Here is a 22,263-nt window from a genome sequence, read left to right on the forward strand (position 1 = left end):
CCCAGCTATTAATTTTACCATTATTATTCTAAAATCTTGTTCAGTTATGCTGCTGATATCTGTTTTGAGTTTATTAGCTGTCATTTCTTCTTGGAGTTTCTTTGGAGGAGAGCTCTTTCGTTTCGTCATTTTAGTTAGCTTTCCGGCTCTTGTTGGTTTTAAAGACCTGTTAATGCTCTCTGTATCTATGAGCGCTGCTATATCCAAGAAGACTCTTTGAGTGTCCAGGGCCTATCCTTTCAGAGAGTGTTTTTTGAATGGTATCTCTTGGTCTCTCTTGTTGGGACCTTGGTTATTTTATTTTCCTATTAGTAGTGATATTTGGGACTCTCAACCTTGTGTACTCTGGCTTGTTTCCTGAGGTAGCCGTTAGAAAGCTTTCTCAGTGAATTCTGCGTCCTTTTTCTCCCAATCTCTCAGGTTTTGTAAGGTTTCCAGTGGCTTCAGATCTTTTCCGTGATGTATGGGCGCGAGTGCAAGTATGGAGCTCCTTACTTCTCTGCCATTTTGCCCACTCCCTCCTGGAATTATCTTTAGACAAGGAAATGTGTGGTGTGGTCTTCATTCTTTCCTTTAAAAGTGTGTATGTGGCTGAGTGTGTGTTCTCAAATCTATGCACATTGTCTAGAAAACATTTTAAAAGGACATTTAAATACTTTCATTGATGTTACGGTATTAAGTCCAATCTGTGGCTAATGCTAAATTTTATGAAAAAAAAATAGAAAGGGTCGTTTTCACATACTGGCCTTGGAAGCATGTATTTCACATACTTAGTACAAATAATTGCTAATCTTTAATGGGGCTGATTTAGTAGTGATATTTCTATGAATGTCTGTTCATTCTTCTGAAGATCATAACCTAAATCTGTATTAACTAGCCTCACTAGTTAGCCGAACAAAGAAAACTGATTTTCCTGAAGCCCAGCATTTGGTACACTTCTGGACTAGGATAAATTCTATAGTTGTGTATCCTTTGTGTGTGTTTTTCATAGTTTAGAGAATTGAGACATTTCTCATATTATGGCTAACAGTGTGCTCTGTGGAATAGTGAAATAAAAGCAGAAAAGTTTATATGTACTGCTGTAAGAGACTTTCTTATCTGTTAGAGTCAAACCCCATGTGGCCCTTCTTTGCCTCTTAAAACTCTCAAATAACTCTAAGTCACATGAAGCATATTGAGTGATTACCTTTAATTACGTACACAAAATTTGTCCCACTCCCTCCTGGTCGTGGGGGGGTGGGAGGAGATTCTATTTTAAACATTTTACTGGTGAAGACTTGTTGTGCCAGTAATCTCTTTAATTGCAAACAGAATGCTATGAGTTTATTACAGAAATTGGACTGCATACACCTCACAGTAACACAAAGTACTAAACACCTTTTGATGCGTTGTTTTGCAAAGTGTAGAACTGCTAGAGATACTTGTTCAGTCTGAAGACAGAATTTGTTACTTGGATTTTGTCTTTTTTTTTTTTTTTTTTTTTTTTTTTTTTNTTTATTTCTACGGGGGAGAGAGAGAGAGACAGCATGAGCAAGGGAGGGTCAGAGAGAGACGGAGATACAGACTCTGAAACAGGCTCCAGCCTCTGAGCTGGCAGTCAGCACAGAGCCCGACGTGGGGCTCGAACCCACAAACCGCGAGATCATGACCTAAGCGAAAGTCGGACGTCTAACCGACTAAGCCACCCAGGCGCCCCGGATTTTGTCATCTTTTAATGAACTGCATGAAAAAATAGAAGGCAGGTTTCCAAAAATAGACCCAAGTAACTTATATGTAAGTGGAATGAGCTGGAGAATTGTGATTAGTTGCAGAAAACTGGTATAGTGCTTATACGGGTAAAAAGTTAGGGAAAAGTTGATCAGTCGGTAGGAGCTTGCTTATAAATCAACCCAGAACCTGAAGCTTCTGATGCTGTTTTCTCCTTCAGTTCTAGCTAATACTTTTCTTTTCTGTTTTTATGCACACCTCTTTTACTGTGTACCTGCACGTTTCTCTTCCTTCAGTATCCTCATACCCATTCTTCACTCATTAAGAATGGCTTAGTGATTGCCAACAGGGAATGCATTTTTAAGAAAGGCACAGGCAGGAGAAGTTTCAGCCCAAGCTAAGGGCTAGAGTAAGTTCAGTGACCGTCAGAGTACCGTCCATAGCCCTCAGGGACCATCCCCTCCTAATTCACAACTTGTCAAGGTTAACCTTCAAGAAAGAAAGTAACATTTCACAACATCCTTAAAGCTGTGGAGTACTATGGAATGAAAGAGATGAATCACTGTAGTGAATTATTCCTTTGAGTTACAAGAAGGTGGAAGCATGTATCTACTGTCTTGTGTTAAAACTTAACAAATTCTAGGGACACCTAGGTGGCTCAGTCGGTTAAGCTTCTGACCTGGGCTCAGGTCACAATTTCACAATTCATGAGTTTGAGCCCTGCATTGGGCTCTGAGCTGTCAGCATAGAGCCCAGAGCCTTCTTTGGATTCTGTGTCTCCCTCTCTCTCTGCCTCTCCCCCGCTCGCTCACTCGTGCATGCTCTCTCTCTCTCTCTCTCTCCCTCTCTCTCTTTCAACAATAAATAAACATTAAAAACAATTTTTTTATCTTAAATTCCTTTCCAGTGTCTGTCAGTGTCATTGGTGAAAGACAATATTTTCTTTAAGTTCCAGTAATAGACTACAAAAGACAGATAAGTCCCTGTACCTCCTTTCAAAATAGTAATCAAATTGCCAACTAAGCCCGTTAGTATTTGTAGAATATAACTCACCTATAAAGCATGCTTAAGACAAAGACCAACGCAAAAAAATTTTTAACATTTGTGACCACTTGTATTGTCATCTTCTTTGAACAACTTGTAAGCAAGTAATTCCTGTTCCTCCCATTTAAAAGAAGTTTGTCAGCTCCCTACTTTTATGCTTTCAACAGTCTGACACAATTTTAACTTTTCCCTATATTTTCTCTTTCTTTATACTTCATATTGCTTTGATTTATCATTACTTACCAGCCTATAGCAGTCTCGTGCTAATAATTACTATAGTCATAATGCAGTGAGATGAAGCTGAGCGTCAGCTGTGTCCAGAGCACTATACTGAGTGATTTGAGGTCCACAGATTTATGAGTTGTATAGTCTCTGTCCTTCAAGAGACTAGAGGAAAAGGAAATGTTATGTTTATTGAGCTTCCAGCATGTTTATCAAGAGATATTATTGTGTTTCTGTCAAGGAGCTCACTAATGTATGTGAATAACTATAATGCAAACAAAAACAGTGGAATGTTAGGTGTTTTTTTTTAAGGTACCACAGATAAAATGATACAGAAGTTCTGAAGGGAGAAATGGCTACTAATTATGGGAAACATGGAAGGCTTTATAGAGAGGGTGGTAGCTAGGGGCTGCACTTTCAAAGAGGTATGATTTACTTGGACATGTTCAAATAGAAGAGTAAGGAAGGGCTTCCAAGTACAAAATAAGCTAAAGCCCAGAGGCAGCTATATATCTGTTCGTGCATTTATTAAAGAATTATTCATTGAGCATCCCACTTGGGATAAGTACTGTTCTAAGCTAAGCCCTGGGGATATAGTGGTGAACAAGAGTAGGCACTGCCCTTAACTATTTTCCAAAAGGGAGACAACTCGAACAGAAATAGCTATTCTGAAAAGTTGAGAGGAAAGAGAGAGTTGTAGGCTGGAGAAGTGGAGAAGGCTCCTTGGTTGGGGTGATGCAGATTTCTAAGTACAGAACCTCTTTTCTGCACCATTTCTTTTGTGCATAAACCAGCCTCATTTCTCTTTCTCAAAACTCCTTATAGAGCTGAGCCACTAGCCACATGTGCCTATGGAGCACCTGAATTAACACCTATACCTAACCCGAATATGCCGGAAGTATAAAATACACACTGAATCTCAAAGATTTAGTCCCCCTTTCCCCCATCAATAATGTAAAATATTACAGTAATTTTTAAGTTGATTATATGTTGAAGCTTTGATATTTTAGATGTAAGTTAAATAAAATATATTATTAAACTTAATTCCACCTAATTCTTTTTTCTATCTATTTAAAAGTGTGGCTTATAGAAAATTTAAAAAGAAATTCATGGTTTGCATTCATGGCTTGCATTGTATTTCTTTTCATGCTGCTATAATGCAATGGTGTGTTCCTAGTGTACACTTAAAATACTTTCTGTGAAACTATTAAAGATGTACTAAGGCAATATGGGTGTATAATACTCACAAAAAATTCTTATTTTTCCTCTTTATTCCTATGATCTTTTTATTTACTCAGCTATCTCTGCCTTTTCAACTTTATTAATGACCTCTGCCATAATTTTTAGGAACATTTGTTAAACCAGCTGGTGGTTCACAATTAAAAGGAAAAAACTCTGGGGACACATGGGTGTCTTAGTCAGTTGAACATCTGACTTCGGCTCAGGTCACAATCTCACGGTCTGAGTTTGAGCCCTGCATCAGGCTCTTTGCTGACAGCTCAGAGCCTGGAGCCTGCTTCGGATTCTGTGTCTCTTTCTCTGGCCCTTACCCATGCATACTCTGTGTCTCTGTCTCTCTCTCTCAAAAGTAAATAAACATTTAAAAAAAGAAAGAAAAGAACTCTGGGAGAGAGCAAATTAGTCTTAGTTTTTTTCTCATTTCAGAGAGCTTTTGCCTCTTTGCTTTTAGCTACCTATACGCTCCCTCAGTCTGCAGGATTCATTCTCTCCACCCCAGCCTAATCAGCTTTTAACCATCAAGATTCAGCCTGTGGCCCCTGCTCTGTGAAACCTTTTCTATCCCATTCAGTCAAGGTTAGATGCCCCTCTTTACTGTTCCCATAGCCTTCTCTTCTCACATATGATGTTTGATGACTGCACAGCCTGACCACCAGACTCTGACCTTAATTGAATTTGAAACTGGAAGCAGGAACTTTATAGCACTTATTCCTCAGACTAGCTGAAAATCAGCAAGATAAATGAGTTCACTTTGCTTCCTTGCAAGTCTTCATGCCTCCTCAGTGACCAGAGTTATATGGTCATCTTCAATGATCTATCAGGTCACATCTGTTCTTAGTGGAGAGATATTTGGGTGAAGGCTCAAATGAGAAAAGAATGGCAGGCTGTAGCATCTGTTCCATTGACTGGTGGTTCTGTGGCAAGCCACTTAACCTCTGTGCTTCCATTCAGAAAGTGAGGGTAACACTTGGTCCTTTACTCTCCCAAGGCTATTTTGATATTGAGGAATGGTATTACAATATTAAGAGAGTTCAGTGGTAGGTGGCACTCTGCTTCTGTGCTATGATTAGACTGTGTGCCTTAGTGTTTTCTTTTTTTAAATCCAAGAACTTTTAGGAACAGTTTGTTAAATGGGCCCAAAGTTAATGAAAACAAATGCTTATCTGTTTTTTTATACTTTCTGTGTTATTCTAAGTGTATGCCAAGCTGCCTTCTGAATTCATAAATGATGTGTTTAATTTGTTAATAGGCTTCTTTTGTTTTTAAAAAAAATTTTAACGTTTTACTTATTTCTTAGAGAGAGAGAGAGAGAGAGAGAGGGCGTGAGCAGAGGAGGGTCAGAGAGAGAGGGAGATACAGAATCTGAAACAGGCTCCAGGCTCTGAGCTGACTGTCAGCACAGAGCCCGACACGGGGCTCAAACCCACGAATGTGAGATCATGACCTGAGCCGAAGTTAGACACTTAACCGACTGAGCCACCCAGGGGCCCCTGCACTTATGCACTCTTAATCTATTCTTACCTGGGCTTTTATAAGGGAAATATTATGCTTCCTTTATTACTTGAGTTCATAGTGTGTCAACATCATTAGTATCTTGTCCATTAGGTTCATATATAGGCCATGTGTTATTGAATCTTTACAAAACTGATTAATCTCCTTTCTAAGTAATGTGACCTGTTAGAACTTACTGCCACTCTAGATGTCTATGAACTTAGAGCACAGATGGGTAGAGGCAGTAGAGTAAAAGAGCCTGAGACTTAGAGGCAGAAGTTGGGGATTCAGGTCTTGGCTGTACCACTCATTACATGACCTGAGCAAGTCCCTTCAGATCAATTACCTTACTTATAAAATGGGAATAGGTAATACCTATATGTACTAATTGTTAGGATTAAATGGGAGAACTTATATAAAAATACTTCATAAACTATAAAGCAGTTTATGGCCAATAGACTTTTGTGATAGGGGTATGCTTTGAGGGAAATTTTCTAATGGTAGCATGGAACAAATAATGGGGTAGGAAAGTCTCTTGACTTTGAAATATCAATAAAAAGCTTAGGGTTGCCTTCAGACACGTTGTGGCTAAATATAAGAGAGAAGATAACCTGGAGCTGGAGCTTTGGGAATAATAGATCAAGACGGGTTCTGAAAGCATTTTCAAATTCTCCACGGGCCTACATTCTTAAGTAATATGACTTATATTGAAAGTAGGCCCAGGACTAGAGACACAGCAGGGACCAACGAAGATTTAGACCTCTGGCAATTTGGTAATATATAATGAAATGTTAAATACACATGCCCCTTGACTCAGCATTTTCTCTTAAGGGATTTTACCCTCAAGATACATTTGCAGTCATGTCCACAAATGTAGGCACAAGGATTTTTGCTATATTATATGCATATTTTTGTAGCCTCTTTCATTTTAGATGATAGAGTTCAAGCTTGCTTGGGAGGGCAAGGAGAGGGGAAGAATTTCTTGGCTCACAGAACTGGTAAGTCTAGCAATATTCTCACTGCAGGCCAGCCAGATCCAAGACCAACATTGTCCTTGGTCCTCAGGTTATGTGACATAATTATCTGTCTCTGTTTCTCTCAGCTCTGCTTTTTCTGTGTTTGAGTTTCAGATAGGTAGTGTCCCTATTTTAATGTGATAGTCTCCGGTAGCTTCAGGCTAATAAACTCCTTCCAGCTTAGCAGTGAGGGAGGGAGTATGGAGGAATTGTTCTCTCTTCTCTATAGTTCCACAGAAGTACTAGAGTTGACTCTCATTGTACTGATATGAGTCAAACATGCATTCTTTTTTTTTTTAATGTTTATTTATTTTTGAGAGAGAAAGAGACAGTGCAGGGGGCAACGAGAGAGGGAGACACAGAATCCCAAGTAGGCTCCAGGCTGTGAGCTGTCAGCACAGAGCCCACCATGGGGGCTCGAACTCACAAACTGTGAGATCATTACCTGAGCCAAAGTCAGAAGCTTAACTGACTGAGTGACCCAAGTGCCCACAAGTACACATCCTTGACCCATTTCCCCCTGGCAGGGGAATAGAATACTCCGAATAACCTGGCTTGAGTCATATCCTTCGGAAAGGACTTGACCCTGCTTTAACCACATGAAGTAACATCAAGGAAATGGTGCTTTCCTACTGGAAGAGAAAAATGTTGTTATTAGAGGAAGAGGATACAGGCCAGGCAAAAGCAATAACTGTTCTCTATAGTATCTATTTCTGATAACAAGTAATATACAACCAAAAAGTCCATCTACAGGAAAACTTAAGCAAATATGCTATATCATAGGGTAGGATACTCTGTAGCTATTTAGATAAATGAGGTATATCCATTAGATGACAAGAAAATTGTCTACTATATAAAATTAAATTAAAAATGAAGTTGCAGAAAAGTATTAATTATGTATATGTGTCTGATCTGTTATGGATATGAATACTTTTTCTTCCTATATTTCTGTACTGCTTTTGTTTTGCTATTGTATTTGACTGTTTAAATGTGTATATATTCACTTTTATAATTTCTAAAAGTAATGCCCCAAGTGGCCCTTATCTGGACTGGTGACTGGAATTGACAAAGGTCAAGAACTGCAGAGAGATGGACATATGATAGGAAAGCTGGAAAGATAGTATTCATGGAGGTGATATAAAAATAATGGGAGCCCAGGGGATGAATAGGACAGATGAAGCTGCTTGTGTAATACAGCAGGGGATTTATATCCTAGAACAGTGACAGAGAATTGCTAAAAAAAAAAAAAAAACCTAAATGTTAACCAAAAAGGCATGTGGTTTGAAAGAGAGAGTATAGGAAATACAGAAAATAACTTGGGTAACCACGTGAATGAAAGGGAAGAAGAACAGAGGTAGAGAATATAGGTAGCTTAATGGAAGAAGAGAGTGGTGAATTGGAGAGTGGAGAGATCTGGTTGTGTTACTTGGGCACCCTTGTATGTAGGATGATCACACAGCATCTCTTAGGGTGTCTTATCTCATATATAAAATGGAATGTATTAGTATTTCCCTGTTTTCTTCACAGGACAACTATGAGGTTCAAGTGAAATGGAAAAGGGCTACCTCTGTATAGAAAAGACCATGTAATTCCAGGTTAGCCAGGAGCAAAGTCAAGAATTTGTGCCTATATAAGTGGAGTGGGAGCAGAAAAGGGTAGGAAGATGTCATCAGACTATCTTTGCACATTAGACGGCTCAGATGACTAATTTTTTTGGTCATTTAATCTATTTGGATGGGCAGGTGCTTTTGGGAGAGAGGGGAAGAAATTTACATTTGTTTGTGTGTAGCTTTTGGTACTGTTAACTAAAGTGAATAGTTCACATAGTTCACCTGCATGTGGGAACAGCAAGGTAAAACTACAGATGACTGTGTACAACCATCATGGAAGAACAGACAGAAGAAAGTCACTGTAGAAATATTACAACTCTGAATTATGTGGAATCTTCATAGTGGTGACTTGCCCAACAGAACTTTTTTTTAAATATTCCTAGGAAATTCAAACAGGAACTAATCAGAAGTATTTACTATGTTAGCATGTTCTGCACATTTAAAATCTGACTAAGCTGTTTTGCTTTATATATGTGTGTTTTAGCATTTTGAAGTAGGTATTGTGCATTCCAAATAGAAAATTCATTGACATTTCGTTGAATTATTATTTATTTATTTAGTACTTATCCTGACCTTCTCTACCATGTGCTTAGGCCCATGGTAGGCACTGATACACAAACATAATTAACACATAATAGTCACTGCCTTCAGTCTTCTGTTAGTAAGGCAGACAGACACATGGACAAAGAAAGTATAATAAGAGTGGGGTAGGGTTGTCAAGGAGTTCACTGTTCTTTAAGTGACCTCATTTTTTTATTTAATTCCTTTTAAGTGCTTGCTAGAACTTTCTTGACTTTTTAGTTATTGTTGTTCAGGTATGTATTAAGAATTGTGTATCTCTTGGGGCTCCTGGGTGGCTCAGTCAGTTGGGTGTCTAGCTTCGGCTCAAGTCATGATCTCATGGTTCGTGGGTTTGAGCCCCACATCGGACTCTGTACTGACAGCTCAGATTCTGTGTCTTCCCTTCTCTCTGCCCCTGCCTTGCTTGCACTCTCTCTCTCTCCTCTCTCTCTCTCTTCTCTCTCTCAAATAAATAAACTTCAAAAAAAAAAAAAAGTGTGTATCTCCTTTCAGCTTTTGAAACTGAATACATATTCTTTCTCTATAACTTAAGCACAGGAATTGTGAATGCATGCAGTACTAAAGAGAGCAGAGATTTTTCGGAGACTGGGTTTTTATCCTGTAAATTTAAAAAAATTTTTTTTTAATGTTTATTTACTTATTTTTGAGAGAGAGCACGGCAGCAGAGGAGAGGCAAAGAGAGACACAGAGTCTAAAGCAAGCACCATGTACCAAGCTGTCAACATAGAGCCTAACGTGGGGCTTCAACCCACGAACTGTGGGATCCTGACCGGAGCTGAAGTTGAATGCTTAAACAACTGAGCCACCCAGGCACCCCCTCCCATAAATTTTTACCAGTTCTGAGCTGAGTTAGTCTTTTTGGAAAAAGAAGAGATCTTCTACCCCCACCCAACACATTTTTAAATGGTTTTTATTTTAGATACTAATACAGAAGAAATCTTTTCTCCTACCTTGGACTTTCTTTCCTGGCTCCTTTGGATAAATAAAACTTTGTGCTTTGTGGCCAAAGGCCTTGGTAACCATGTGTGCATGGTAGAAAAACTATAAAAGTTAAATTTTTGTGACTCAGAAACCTGAGATTATTCATCTGCTCCTGCCTTTGCTCACCTTCTCTTCCCCCACCATACAAATTTGAGCTGATGTTAGCAGCATATGTCCAGCAGTATTCAAGTTCCCAAGAGGCCTGTGAACAAGATGACGGTAAAACATTTTTCATTATAGGACAAAGTAATCCTGCCTTAATTCTGAGTCTAGCTGGGGTTTTGGGGTTTTACTGTTGTTTTTTTTAAGCCAGCATTTTGAGTAGATTTCATACGTCAGCTGGTTCGTACTGTAGAGAGGCATTTTTCAGAGTCAGAGAAATGAAATAAAAGAAACACCTGTATTGTTTCATATCTTTGTAATTCATTGCTTTTATAGAGTCATTTTCTCAGTTTTAAAGGCTTTGCTTTTATTTTCCCCTTTCACTTCTAACTATGGCATATCATCCTGTTTATCTGCCTGTTCTTTCTGCTTTCTTGTTAAGTGGAGTTGTTTAATATTATCATTAATCCTGATGATAATTCCCCATATGAACAGTAATTCTCTATATGAACAGTAATTCCCTGACAACTCATAGACCCTAAGGAACATTGAGTAGTTGTGCTAGAAGGCACTACCATGGGACAGTTAAGTTTTGAAGAAGAGCTGTCTTATTTCCTTAAAAATTAAAAAATCAAACTGTATAAACAAAACAAAAGAAAGGAATTGCCAAAGTCATTATGTCCTTAAAGGTTTTCTCCAGCCCTGACTTCAGAAGACAGTCATAACCAACGTATACTTATTTTTTATAGAAATATTAAGGTGTTATTTTTTACATCCAGATATTAATGTAGGTATGGGATTTATTTGAACTTGCTTCACAGCTGGGTAATTTAGTTTTTCAAAGAGAATGAAAGGCTAATTATTAGGCAATAATGTGATCAAATTACCAAAAGCTTCAGGGTGGTTCTATTTCAGTTCTCAGCCTGAGGTGCATTTAAAAATATCTCTACTTAGAGTAGTTACTGTTCACAATGTTTTATGGAATCTTTTTAGGTAACAGCTTGGATGACACAGAAGCCATTATCCTTGATTTGGTATGTTTAACTCAAGTTAAATTTATAACAGACTGAAAATTACCTGTAGTGTACACTTCCTGTTCTGTATCACTTGATGTACGTGTGAGCCTTATGTCCGGCAGGATTTGTAAGAATATGTTATTGATGGATGGGAAAGCTGTTTCATAGTACCCTGCGAAAATATGCAAGATAACATGTGCAGGGTTTATATAACCTTGCAGTTTTGGTTTATAAGAGATGTAACCTGGGGAGGGGTCACCTGGGAGGCTCAGTCAGTTTAGCATCCACCTTCAACTCAAGTCATAATCTCACGGTTTGTGAATTTGAGCCCCACATGGGGCCTTCTGCCGTCAGCATCAGCGCAGAGCCTACTTCAGATCCTCTGTCCACCTCCCCCTCTGCCCCTCCCCACTTGTGCTCGCACGCTCTCAAAAATGAATAAACATTTTTAAAAAGAGAGAGAGAGATGGAACCTGTGACTAAAGGACATATAGTAAAATCCATTAGAAATTTTTCAGAAGAGATTTCAGGATTTACTTCTTTAATTCCTGGGCTTTTGTATAGTTCACCAATTTAGGAGGGAGATCTTATTCGTGATTTATTTCCAGAGCAGATGAGAAGTTATAAAACTACCTTAGTTTCTGAATACCATGGATCAAAAAATTCAATGCATATCTGCCTTGCCCACCTCTCTCACTTCATTTCCTGTAACCTCGTAATTACTTTTAGTAAGTACCATGTTTACCACATGTGTGGTAAGGCTCTGTTCTCATCCCCTGTCTTATTAAAGGATTTTGTAGCATAATGTTGATTGATTAAAAATTTTGTAAGCAGTGGATTCGAGATGGCTCTGCAGAAGAGTGAAATAGAATACATAGGATTTATTATTTAAATGCAGCCCAGGAGGGGCGCCTGGGTGGCTCAGTTGGTGAGCATCTAACTCTAGATTTCATTTCACGTTATGATCCCAGGGTTGTGGAATCGAGCCCCATGTCAGGCTCCATGCTGAGCATGGAACCTGCTTAAGATTCTGTCCCTCTCCCTCAGCGTCTCTCTGGCTTACACTCTCTCTAATATAATTACACACACACACACACACACACACACACATAACTTAAATATAAATTATATTAAATATACACTCTCAATATAATTATATTTATATAGTTAACAAATATAAAATATATATTTAATTTTAATATAATTATGTATATTTATTTATTTAAATGAAGCCCAGGATAAGTAATTTCTGTGTGCTAATCTCTGACCAAAGAGACAGACTTTCATAATGGGCTTATATCTGTGTCTTATACCACCAGCTTTGACCACTTAATGGGCAATCATGTGAAAAACTAGGAACAGAGTGGAACTTAGGTGGGCATCTTTCTGTACAGATAGTTCTAATTTTTTTTTAATGTTTTATTTATTTCTGCGAGAGAAGGAGAGACAGCATGAGCAGGGGAGGGTCAAAGAGAGGGAGACACAGAATCAAAAACAGGCTCCAGGCTCTGAGCTGGCTGTCAGCACAGAGCCCGACGTGGGGCTCAAACCCACGAACCGCAAGATCATGACCTGAGCCAAAGTTGTGCACTTAACCAACTGAGCCACCCAGGCGCCCCTGTACAGATAGTTCTAATAAATTATGGCTACATCTCCCAAAGAGACTTTTCTATTTGGCACATATATTTCCTGTAATACCTAACAAAGTAAACAGGCAAGTCTTCTAAATAGCCTTAAAATGATTCCAGTCAAAAGATACTGAGTCCAGATGTTCTGATGTGAAAGAACTTCTGAAAGAGACTGTTTTCTAAGTCCTCATAATATATTGATCATAAAACATAGCAATGCTTTTTATTTCTACCTTCTAGATACACAGTTTTCCATCTGAGGTAGCACTTCAGAATCATGTGTGGAACTTTGCTTACATTTGCTACCAGAAGTTCTGATTTAGTAGTTTTGAAGTGAAGTCATTGCATCTGTTTTTGAACACTTTGGTGCTGTTTCTAATAGACACACTTCCGGTTGACTACCACTCCCAACTTACTTTGTAATTTGAACGACACATATTCTGTTATAACATGAAGACACAGCGTTCATTCGTATGGGTTCTGTGGCTTTACAAAGAGGAACCTAGGAGGTAGCTAGAAGGAAATCCTAGCTATTGTCAGAGTTTTGGTTTTAAGAGGAAACCAGTCCAAACCTCTCCTCTTTACAGATGAAAAAGCAGACAGACATGAGGGAATTTTCAGGGTAGATAGCAGAACCAAATACTTTTGAAGGCTCACTTGAGCCTTTTTTCTAGTAGCATCTTGGACCTAGTCCATCTTTGAGAAAAACTTCAAAGCTACTTAGTAATCTAAAAGTTGTCCTGAGCATTCGAAGCCTGACCCCAAGATATGGGCATTTCATACAAGGAGCAATAATGCAGCCAGCAGGAATGCCTCACATCTTGGAAGGCACTAGGGTGGAGTTATGAATAATAGAACTCGTAGTTACAAATTACAGACATCACCCAGAATGCTTTTGTGACTTCCTCGTGAACATGGAAATTTCTAACAAGAGATGCCTAGATTTATTACTAAAGATTGTCAAGAACAAGATGATCATTTGTCTCATCTAAACTGATCTTTAAGTATCAGAAGCAAGTATAGGAAATTATGTCAGTATTATATTTCTAAGCAGATCTGACTTTTATAGCTTGTACTTCAGAAGGAGGATATTGTGCCCAGATTTGCAATTTATCCAACTAAAAGAATAATATGTTCATTAATTAGGATTAGATTTGGCTATGAAAAAAGGTCTAAATAACAGTTCAGTCAATATACAGATTGATTTTTCTTTTGGATTAAAAAAAGGCAGGAATGTCTAACATTGGTTACTTCACAGCTATCAGGGACTCATGTTTGTTGTTTTTTTCTTTTTTGTTCTGTTCATTCTTGCCACTATTTGATATCCACAAAGTGTCTGATGATTCTAAATGGCTTCTGGAGCTTAAGCCATCTTGAAAGGGGAGCATACCTCCAACTTGAGTCAGCTCTCATGAAAGAGCTTTTCTAGAACCATCTCATCCGGCAATTTCTGCTTCTGTCTCACTGGTCATAGCTGTTATCAAGGGAGGCTGGAAAGTTACAAGCGGGGAGGTTGCTATTCGCAGTAATCAGAAGATTTGTTATGAAGTAAGAAGAGAATGGATACTAGACAGGCAACTAACAGATCTGCCACGAGCTGTTTTGAAGAATATACTAATTTTTTAAAAGAATATAATATTTATATGAGGAAAATCAAATTTTAGTGACATCAAAAACTATTACATAGCATATAAATTTGAAAGATCCCCAAACTACCATCTACCATATGTCTGATTAGTAAAAGCAATAACTCTCTACGATCGTGTTCTGCTTTGGATTTTTCAGCAGAACTCATTGGGAACAGCTGTTAGGTTTTGTGTATTTTAAATATACCGAAGAATGAGTTCAGAACAACAGGGGGATAAAAGGCACTTCACATTAAATCTTATTTCCTTTTGGAGATAGAATCAAAACAAGCACAAGGAAAATTCAGTGGCTATTTATGGAGCTGACAGCAGCAGAGTATGCTATAGTAGATGATACAAGCTGGGGATGAGCATACTAAAACACTCAAGCTTCTTAGTACCTAGATGGAACAAGATAGATTCTGGCAGCACGTGAAATAGTAAAACACTTATCATGGCAACAAGCACACCAACTCCAGATAGACAAGATTTATCCTGGGGACAAGGTTGGGCATCTTGGGTGAAAGGTTTAAGTAGTAGATATTGTCTTAGTCCATTTGGGCTGCTATAACAAAATACCAATAGACTGAATGGCTTATAAAGTCAGAAGTTTATTTTGCACAGTTTCAGAGACTGGAAGTCCAGGATCAGGGTGCCATCATGGTCAGGTTTTGGCGGAGACCCTCTTCAGACTTTTTGCTGTGTCCTCACATGGTGGAAGGAGCTAGGGAGCTCTCTACAGTCTCTCTCTCTCTTTTTTTTCTTTTTTTCAATTTTTTAATGTTTGTTTATTTTTGAGAGAGACAGAGTGCGAATGGGGGAGGGGCAGAGGGAAAGAGGGAGACACAGAATCCAAAGCAGGCTCCAGGCTCTGAGCTGTCAGCACAGAGCCCGACCCGGAGCTTGAACCCACGAACTGTGAGATCATGACCTGAGCTGAAGTCGGATGCTTAACCAACTGAGCCACCCAGGCACCCCTCTACAGTCTCTTATAAGAGCACTAATGTCATTCATGACGGTTCTGCCCTCATGATATAATCACTTCCCAAAGGCCCACCTCTTAAAACCTTCACATTGGGCATTAGGTTTTCAACATATGAATTTAAGGATGAGGGGGAGACACAAACATTTAGATTATAGCAGATAGAATCACCTCTACTTATATCCTACCTATACATATAAAAAGAATAGGGAGAAGGAGAGATTTTGTTGTCTAAAGAACTTGTAGGGGCACCTGGATGGCTCAGTCAGTTAAGCGTACGACCCTTGATTTCTGCTCAGGTCATGATCTCTGCTCAGATAATGATCTTGCAGTTTGTGAGTTCGAGCTCTGCATCGGGCTCTGTGCTGATGGCACGGAGTCTGCCTAGGATTCTGTCTCTCCTCCTTTCTGCCCCTCCACTGCTTCTGCGCTCTGGCACTCTCTCCCTCTCTCTCTCAAAATAAATAAATAAACTTTAAAAAAAACCTTGTAGGCAGAAGCAAGTAGTAATCTGTAGCATATATAGCTGCAGAACATGGTGTATATAAATGTGTAAGATGGAAGTGCTTCTGCTCTATGAGACCAGATTTTTTTTAAATGCTCTCTAGTCTCAGTCATATCCACTGTTCACATGGTGCCATTTAACACATATTTACTGAATGCCTCATATTTACAATACACTCTAAGGGAGAAATTTGTTTACAAGTTTTTTCTCACAAGGTGAGAAAGTCTAGATTTTGGCATCTTAGAGCTATGAATTTCAAATCTAGGGAAAGCCCAGCCTTGTGTTTTATTTTTCCTTTTCCTTTCAAAATTACTTACCAGTAACCAAATGCTGTCTGTTGACTTTGCCCCAGCTGATAGAAAACAGGAAACTACAGAGACTCCCTGTGAGAAGAGGGCCAGGCTGCACCCTCTGTGACCTCAGCCCTTCAGTCAGAGTTCTCCTTGGGGCAGCAGTTGCAAACAGCCCTATGTGGCTTTGGCAGTTAGCCTAGGGAGCTCAGCTGAAACCAGTTAATGCAACAAGGCCTGTTAGGCTGGCCTTTGAGCTCAGTGAGCTGTCTTTTGAACCTTCTAGGATAGTGCACATTTGGGTCTCCTTGGGGGAGAATAGTTTATGCTCTGATCCAGTAAATAGATCAGGGACCATTCTTTGTCTTCCATAGCAGTAGAAATACTTTTGTCACTGTGGTATCAAACAGGTGCTTGTTTGAGGCGATTAGGTGATGACTCACCTTTCCTATGCATTATTCCCTTTGAAGCTGCTGTGCTCAGTTTAGGTTCTCCAGGAGGGACTATGAGAGAAAATGGTAATCTCAGAAATTGTACTTCCTTTATAGCTACTCAGTGCTGATGCAGCTATCTTGTATTTTGGGTTTTGTGTCCCCCACTCTACACCCCATTTCTCCTCTGCTTGCAGGTGAAGGTCTTCCACAGGTGTATTACTTTGGACCATGTGGGAAATACAATGCCATGGTGCTGGAGCTCCTTGGCCCTAGCTTGGAGGACTTGTTTGACCTCTGTGACCGAACTTTTACTTTGAAGACTGTGTTAATGATAGCCATCCAGTTGGTAAGTTGGCATTGCTATTCTGCAAAAAGATAGGTGGGTCCCCCAGCTGCATCCTTGAGTCCCCTTTGGTGCTCTCCCAGCTGTCGTGACACCTAGAGAATGCACACTCAGAGATTTGATGGCATTCTAGGAAGCAAGCTAGACCAAAAGGATTCACCTAGAGAAGGCACACTGCATCTTCTCTTTGCTCTATTTTAAGAATTTGCACCTTGGAGCAACACCCTGCCCTTAACTGAAGTGGAAGCGTATAATTTAGATTGGGGAGAAAGAGGATGATTAGGTGAAATTGTACAAATCCAAGTAATTTTCTTGATGTTTTATTTATAGGTTTTTAACACATGGCTGTCAAGTTTTGTCCTCTCCCCTCACCCTTGCCTCCAAGAAGGGATTGGCCATGTAACCCACTGCCCTAACAGTCAGATTCCAAAGTTGTGTGACCAGGAACCTGTCTTAACTCTCTGGCCTCCAATTTTTACAGAGACTGACTCAGCTGAAGAGACAGCTCTCTCCACTCCATCCAAATTACACAGCAATGCCAGTTCAAGAAGCAGTTAAGGCAGTTCTTTGAGAAGTCTGTCAGCCTCTCAGATGAAGGATGCACATGCATCTTTATTGGTCTCGAATGGTGGTAGTCTCATCCACTTTACAGTAAAAGCTTGGAAATGTTAGAAAATTGACTTTGACTTTTGAGTCCAGCATTCAAATGCCTCAGCTTCCCTTTCTATGCTAAGTAGAAAGTGTCATGGATAGAAATAAAACAATGAAATTTGAAATAATTTTACGATTATTATTGTGGGCTATATTTACTTTCACACAAAAACTGCTCTCCTACCTCTGCTGCTGACTAGCTTTGTAAAATCAATGCAGTCTTAACTTCTCTGGAGCTTACTTCCCATGCTTTTGAAGCAGAAGGAACTAGGTTTGGGAGGCCTACCTGACTGAGGATAGGAAGGTGTGGGCAGGAGGTGAATGTGACAGTGGCAGTTGTCTTCAGAGGTTGCCAACATATTGTGATAATCCTGGCTGGGGATACTTTGAGCCTCCCAAATGTGTACTTCCTGAGGTAGCATAAAAACATCTAATTCTATTCATCATTTACAAATTGTAACATTGTGACCTAAACCGTGCTTTCATTTATCTTGATACTTGTTATATATACATTTGTATCAGAATATTTTCTGGTTTACAAGAGTGAAGTGACTGGGTGGTGAAGAAATGAGTTTTACTTTCATTTCAGTAGTTAAAACCTTGGGGCTGATAAAAGAAAACGTTTTGATGGGTTTTTTTCCCCCAAGAAACTTCTTCAGAGTATGTTTATCAATGTGTATTCTCTTTTAGCTTTCTCGAATGGAATATGTGCACTCAAAGAATCTCATTTACCGAGATGTGAAGCCAGAGAATTTCCTGATTGGCCGACAAGGCAACAAGAAAGAGCATGTTATACACATTATAGACTTTGGACTGGCCAAGGAATACATTGACCCTGAAACCAAAAAACACATACCTTACAGGGAACACAAAAGTTTAACTGGAACAGCAAGATATATGTCTATCAACACGCATCTTGGCAAAGGTGTGTTTATTTTCTGCTCAGTGAAAGGGGTGGGTCCTTAAAATAACTTTTTATTCCGATAATACTTTTGTCCCCATTGTGCATTACAACGTGTGACTCTTCTCACTTCACAATGCAAGTGATTTTTATACTTGAGAAACTAAGATGGTAAGGTAGTGACTTTCCTAAGTATCCTGTTGACAGGGTATTTATTTAATTTTTACTCTTTTTATTGTTTATTTTGAGACACAGAGCGAGAGAGCAGCGGAGGGGCAGAGAGAGAGAAAGCGAGAGAGAGACTCTTAAGCAGGATCCATGCTGTCAGCACAGAGCCCGATGAAGGGCTCAATCTCATAATCATAAGATCACGACCTGAGCTAAACTGAGAGCCAGTTCCTTAACAGACTGAGCTACTCAGGAGCCCTTATTTAATTCTTTATACTGTGTTTCCAAATGCTTAATTTATCAGCACTGTGGGCACTTTTCATTATTGTATTAAGATGATAGCATTTGAGCAAGTCTAATGATGAATTTGGTGTTTATATATGAATGACTCCACATATGACAGTACTGAGAAGTACATCAGGTTGGTTGGTATCTGAACTGGGGAACAGTGAGCCACTAAAACATGGACTAGGCTTCTGGTCACTGTGCATAATTCCGTGAGTAATTCTTTGAGGAAGAGCCTATGTCTTACTCAATGAAAATAGAGGAGTCATGCACTTTATTCAGGATAGACAATTGGTGAAAGCTCAGTCAAGGCGGAAGACCTTACTTGTTAGAGGAACTAGTCCAGGGGAGAATATTTGTACAAGAAGCCTAAGGAACAGTGGGAAAGCCAAATAGGCAAAGCCCTGGGCCCCTCACTAGCTTCTCCAGAAAAGCTTCCTTTTTTTTATCTGTTTTATATATTGGGCTTCTTTGGAAGATTCTGTTTGAAGAAAAAATTCCATAGTGATTGTAAAACTGTGTTTGAAATTCACTACTCATGGGGCACCAAGGTGGCTCAGTTGGTTAAGCCAACTGAGTTCATGAGTTGGAGCCCTGCATCAGGCTCTGTGCTGATAGCTTGGAGCCTGGAGCCTTCCTCAGATTTCTGTGTCTCCCTCTCTCTTTTGCCCCTTGCCTGCTTGCCCTCTGTGTCTCTCTTAAAAATTAAAAAAAAGAAATTCACCACTCTTGAGAGTAGACACGTAAACAGAAGATTATCAGATTCAATATTCCTAGACATAGCTAATTATATTGAGTGTTTAATTATTAATGAAGTGTTGTCCACTAAGAAGTATTTTAAAGACTAAATGACTACAGAGTTGCCTTATTGACAAAACTGCATAAGTTTTTAAATGAGGATGCTAGTGTTAGTGAAGAGTAATGATCATATTGCAAAGTTATACAACTCAAATTGAAATCCTGAATGTTGTCAGAATTTTTTTCAGTAAATATACAGAAATTCTCCCTTAACTAAATGTAGTACTTTAAAACTAGACCTGAAGGGCCAATGCCACTTATTATCTGTGTCATTTTGGACAAGTTACTTAATCTTCCTGAAACTTATCTGTAAAGTGAGAGTAGTATTTCACAAGGATGTGTTCGTGGGTTGAATGAGTAGTATGTGTAACATAGTTCTCTTGCATAGTGTTCAATATCCCCTCTTCCTTCCTTTTTACTGAAATAGACTGTGTTATAAATAGGAAAGTCATGATTATTTGGTTTAACTGACACACTTTAGAAGTTGTTCTCATGCCTGCTTCCTAGGCACAGCAATCCATCTTCTGATTTTATTATTCTTGTCAGGAAAGGCAAGAAGAGACAGGGATGGGTGTCAATGTTATGTTTGTATAAGGTACAGATAATGGTTAAGAAGAAGGGTTGCAAACCCTGGCTCTCGTACTGAAATCTGTGTGATTTGGAGACAGTAACCGTCTTTCCTCAGCCTCAGTTATCTCATCTATGAAATGGGTATGATAATAATACATTAATATGAGATATAATGCATATATTTAGCACAGTGCCTCATAATAGCAAATACTCTAAATGGTAGTTATTTAGTTATTCAACAAAATACATTTTAAGCATGTACAGTCATCAGACTGGGTTCTTTCATCTCTTGGTGTAGCCATTCCTGCTGGAACTTTGAGTTTACCTCCAAACCTGAAATTCCTGAGTTCAGAGTTTTTTGGGTCACATTGAACCTGTCACCATATTTTGCCCTCTCCAGATTAAAGAGAATACATTATAGATGGTTGTCATATGCCCTTTAAACTCTGGCCAGGGTCTCAAAGCAGAGAGGTTTCCATAGGACCTTGAATCATACTGTTGTTTTGTTTATTTATTTATTTTGAGAGAGGCAGAGCAAGCAGGCAATGGGCAGAGAGAGGGGGAGAGAGAATTCCAAGCAGGCTCTGCACTATTCAGGGCCCCAACTCACGGTGAGATCATGACAACTGAAATCAAGAGTGGGACACTTTTTTTTTTTTAATTTTTTAAATGTTTATTTATTTTTGAGAGAGAGAGAGGGACAGAGAGACAAAGAGAGATTGCACGCAGGGGAGGGGCAGAGAGAGGGAGGCACAGAATCTGAAGCCAGCATGGAACCTAAGGCGGGGCTCCAACTCACGAACCATGAGATCATTACCTGAGCTGAAGTCGGACACTTAACAAACTGAGTCACCCAGGAGCCCCAAAAGTGGGACATTAACTGGCCAGCCACCCAGGTGCCCCCATATTTATTTATTTATTATTATTATTATTTTTTACAAATAGTTTATTGTCAAATTAGTTTCCATATAACCCCCAGTGCTCATCCTCACAAGTGCCCACCTCCATGCCCATCTCCCCCCTCCCCCCCCATCCATCAGTCCTCAGTTTGTTTCTCAGCATTCAAGAGTCTCTCATGGTTTGCCTCTCTCCCTTTCCCCCACCATTTCCCCCCTTCTTCTCCCCCATGATCCTCCGTTAAGTTCCTCCTAATCCTCCTATACGTGCAAACATGTGATATTTGTCCTTCTCTGCCTGACTTATTTCGCTCAGCATAACACCCTCAAGGTCCATCCACGTTGCCACACATGGCCAGATTTCATTGTTTCTCTTTGCCATGTCGTATTCCATGGTATAGATAAACCACATCTTCTTGATCCATTCGTCCGTGGATGGACACTTAGGCTCTTTCCATGTTTTAGGTATTGAGAGTGCTGCTATGAACATTAGGGTACATGTGCTCCTATGCATCAGCATTTCTGTATCCCTTGGGTAAATTCCTAGCAGTGCTATTGCAGGGTCATAGGGGAGTTCTATTGTTAGTTTCCTGAGGAACCTCCACACTGTTTTCCAGAGGGGCTCCAGGTGCCCCCATATTTAAATGTGTAGCATTCTTTATGTTGTAATGAAGAAAAAGGGAAGTGTATCTTCAGATGTCTTGGAGAGAATTGCCTATTTTATGAGAGGGAACAAGAGAAGCCTCCTAAACCTGACATTACCACATCAGATTAGCCACCTTCCCACTGATTAAGACAGTCCATTTTGTATTCTTTAACGATTGAAGTTAGGATAAGAACACTGGGTCATCTAGACCCTTTCCTCTAGCAAAATATATTTGACCTAAAATTAAAGATGTGATGCATGTAAACCAAGCACATCTTTTTTAATGGTTGAAAGCAGGCCTTTATAGTGTGGAAGAATTCTGTGTCCTACTTGTCCCACTGGTATTGAAACCTTTCTTCTTTGAACAGGAAAATATCCTTCATGAAAAAAATGAGGGCATGTGGAAATTCTGAACTAAATGAATGCAGTTTTCAAAGAAGTACAGAAGTAAAGCATGACTCTCACTTTTTTTGAAAGGATTAAATTATCATAGATTGATTATTAATGGGTTAAATTATCATAGGTTAATTA

General features: G+C 39.3%; 1 protein-coding gene across 13 annotated transcripts in view; it reads left to right on the plus strand.

The window, feature by feature from the left end:
- Positions 1-22,263, plus strand: part of CSNK1G1 (casein kinase 1 gamma 1) — a 188,168-nt gene that overhangs the window by 124,341 nt on the left and 41,564 nt on the right. For all 13 annotated transcript variants that reach the window (XR_005525838.1, XR_005525841.1, XR_005525840.1 and 10 more), the window contains exons 5-6: positions 16,669-16,820; positions 18,159-18,393. Coding sequence is in view for 10 of the 13 variants with exons in the window: in XM_039219050.1 (XP_039074981.1) it covers positions 16,669-16,820; positions 18,159-18,393 (387 nt within the window). In the remaining 3 variants the exon portion in view is untranslated. The remainder of the gene's footprint in view (positions 1-16,668; positions 16,821-18,158; positions 18,394-22,263) is intronic.

This window comes from Hyaena hyaena, unplaced genomic scaffold, assembly GCF_003009895.1.
Source record: "Hyaena hyaena isolate Hyena2069 unplaced genomic scaffold, ASM300989v1 scaffold_15, whole genome shotgun sequence".
NCBI lineage: Eukaryota > Metazoa > Chordata > Mammalia > Carnivora > Hyaenidae > Hyaena > Hyaena hyaena.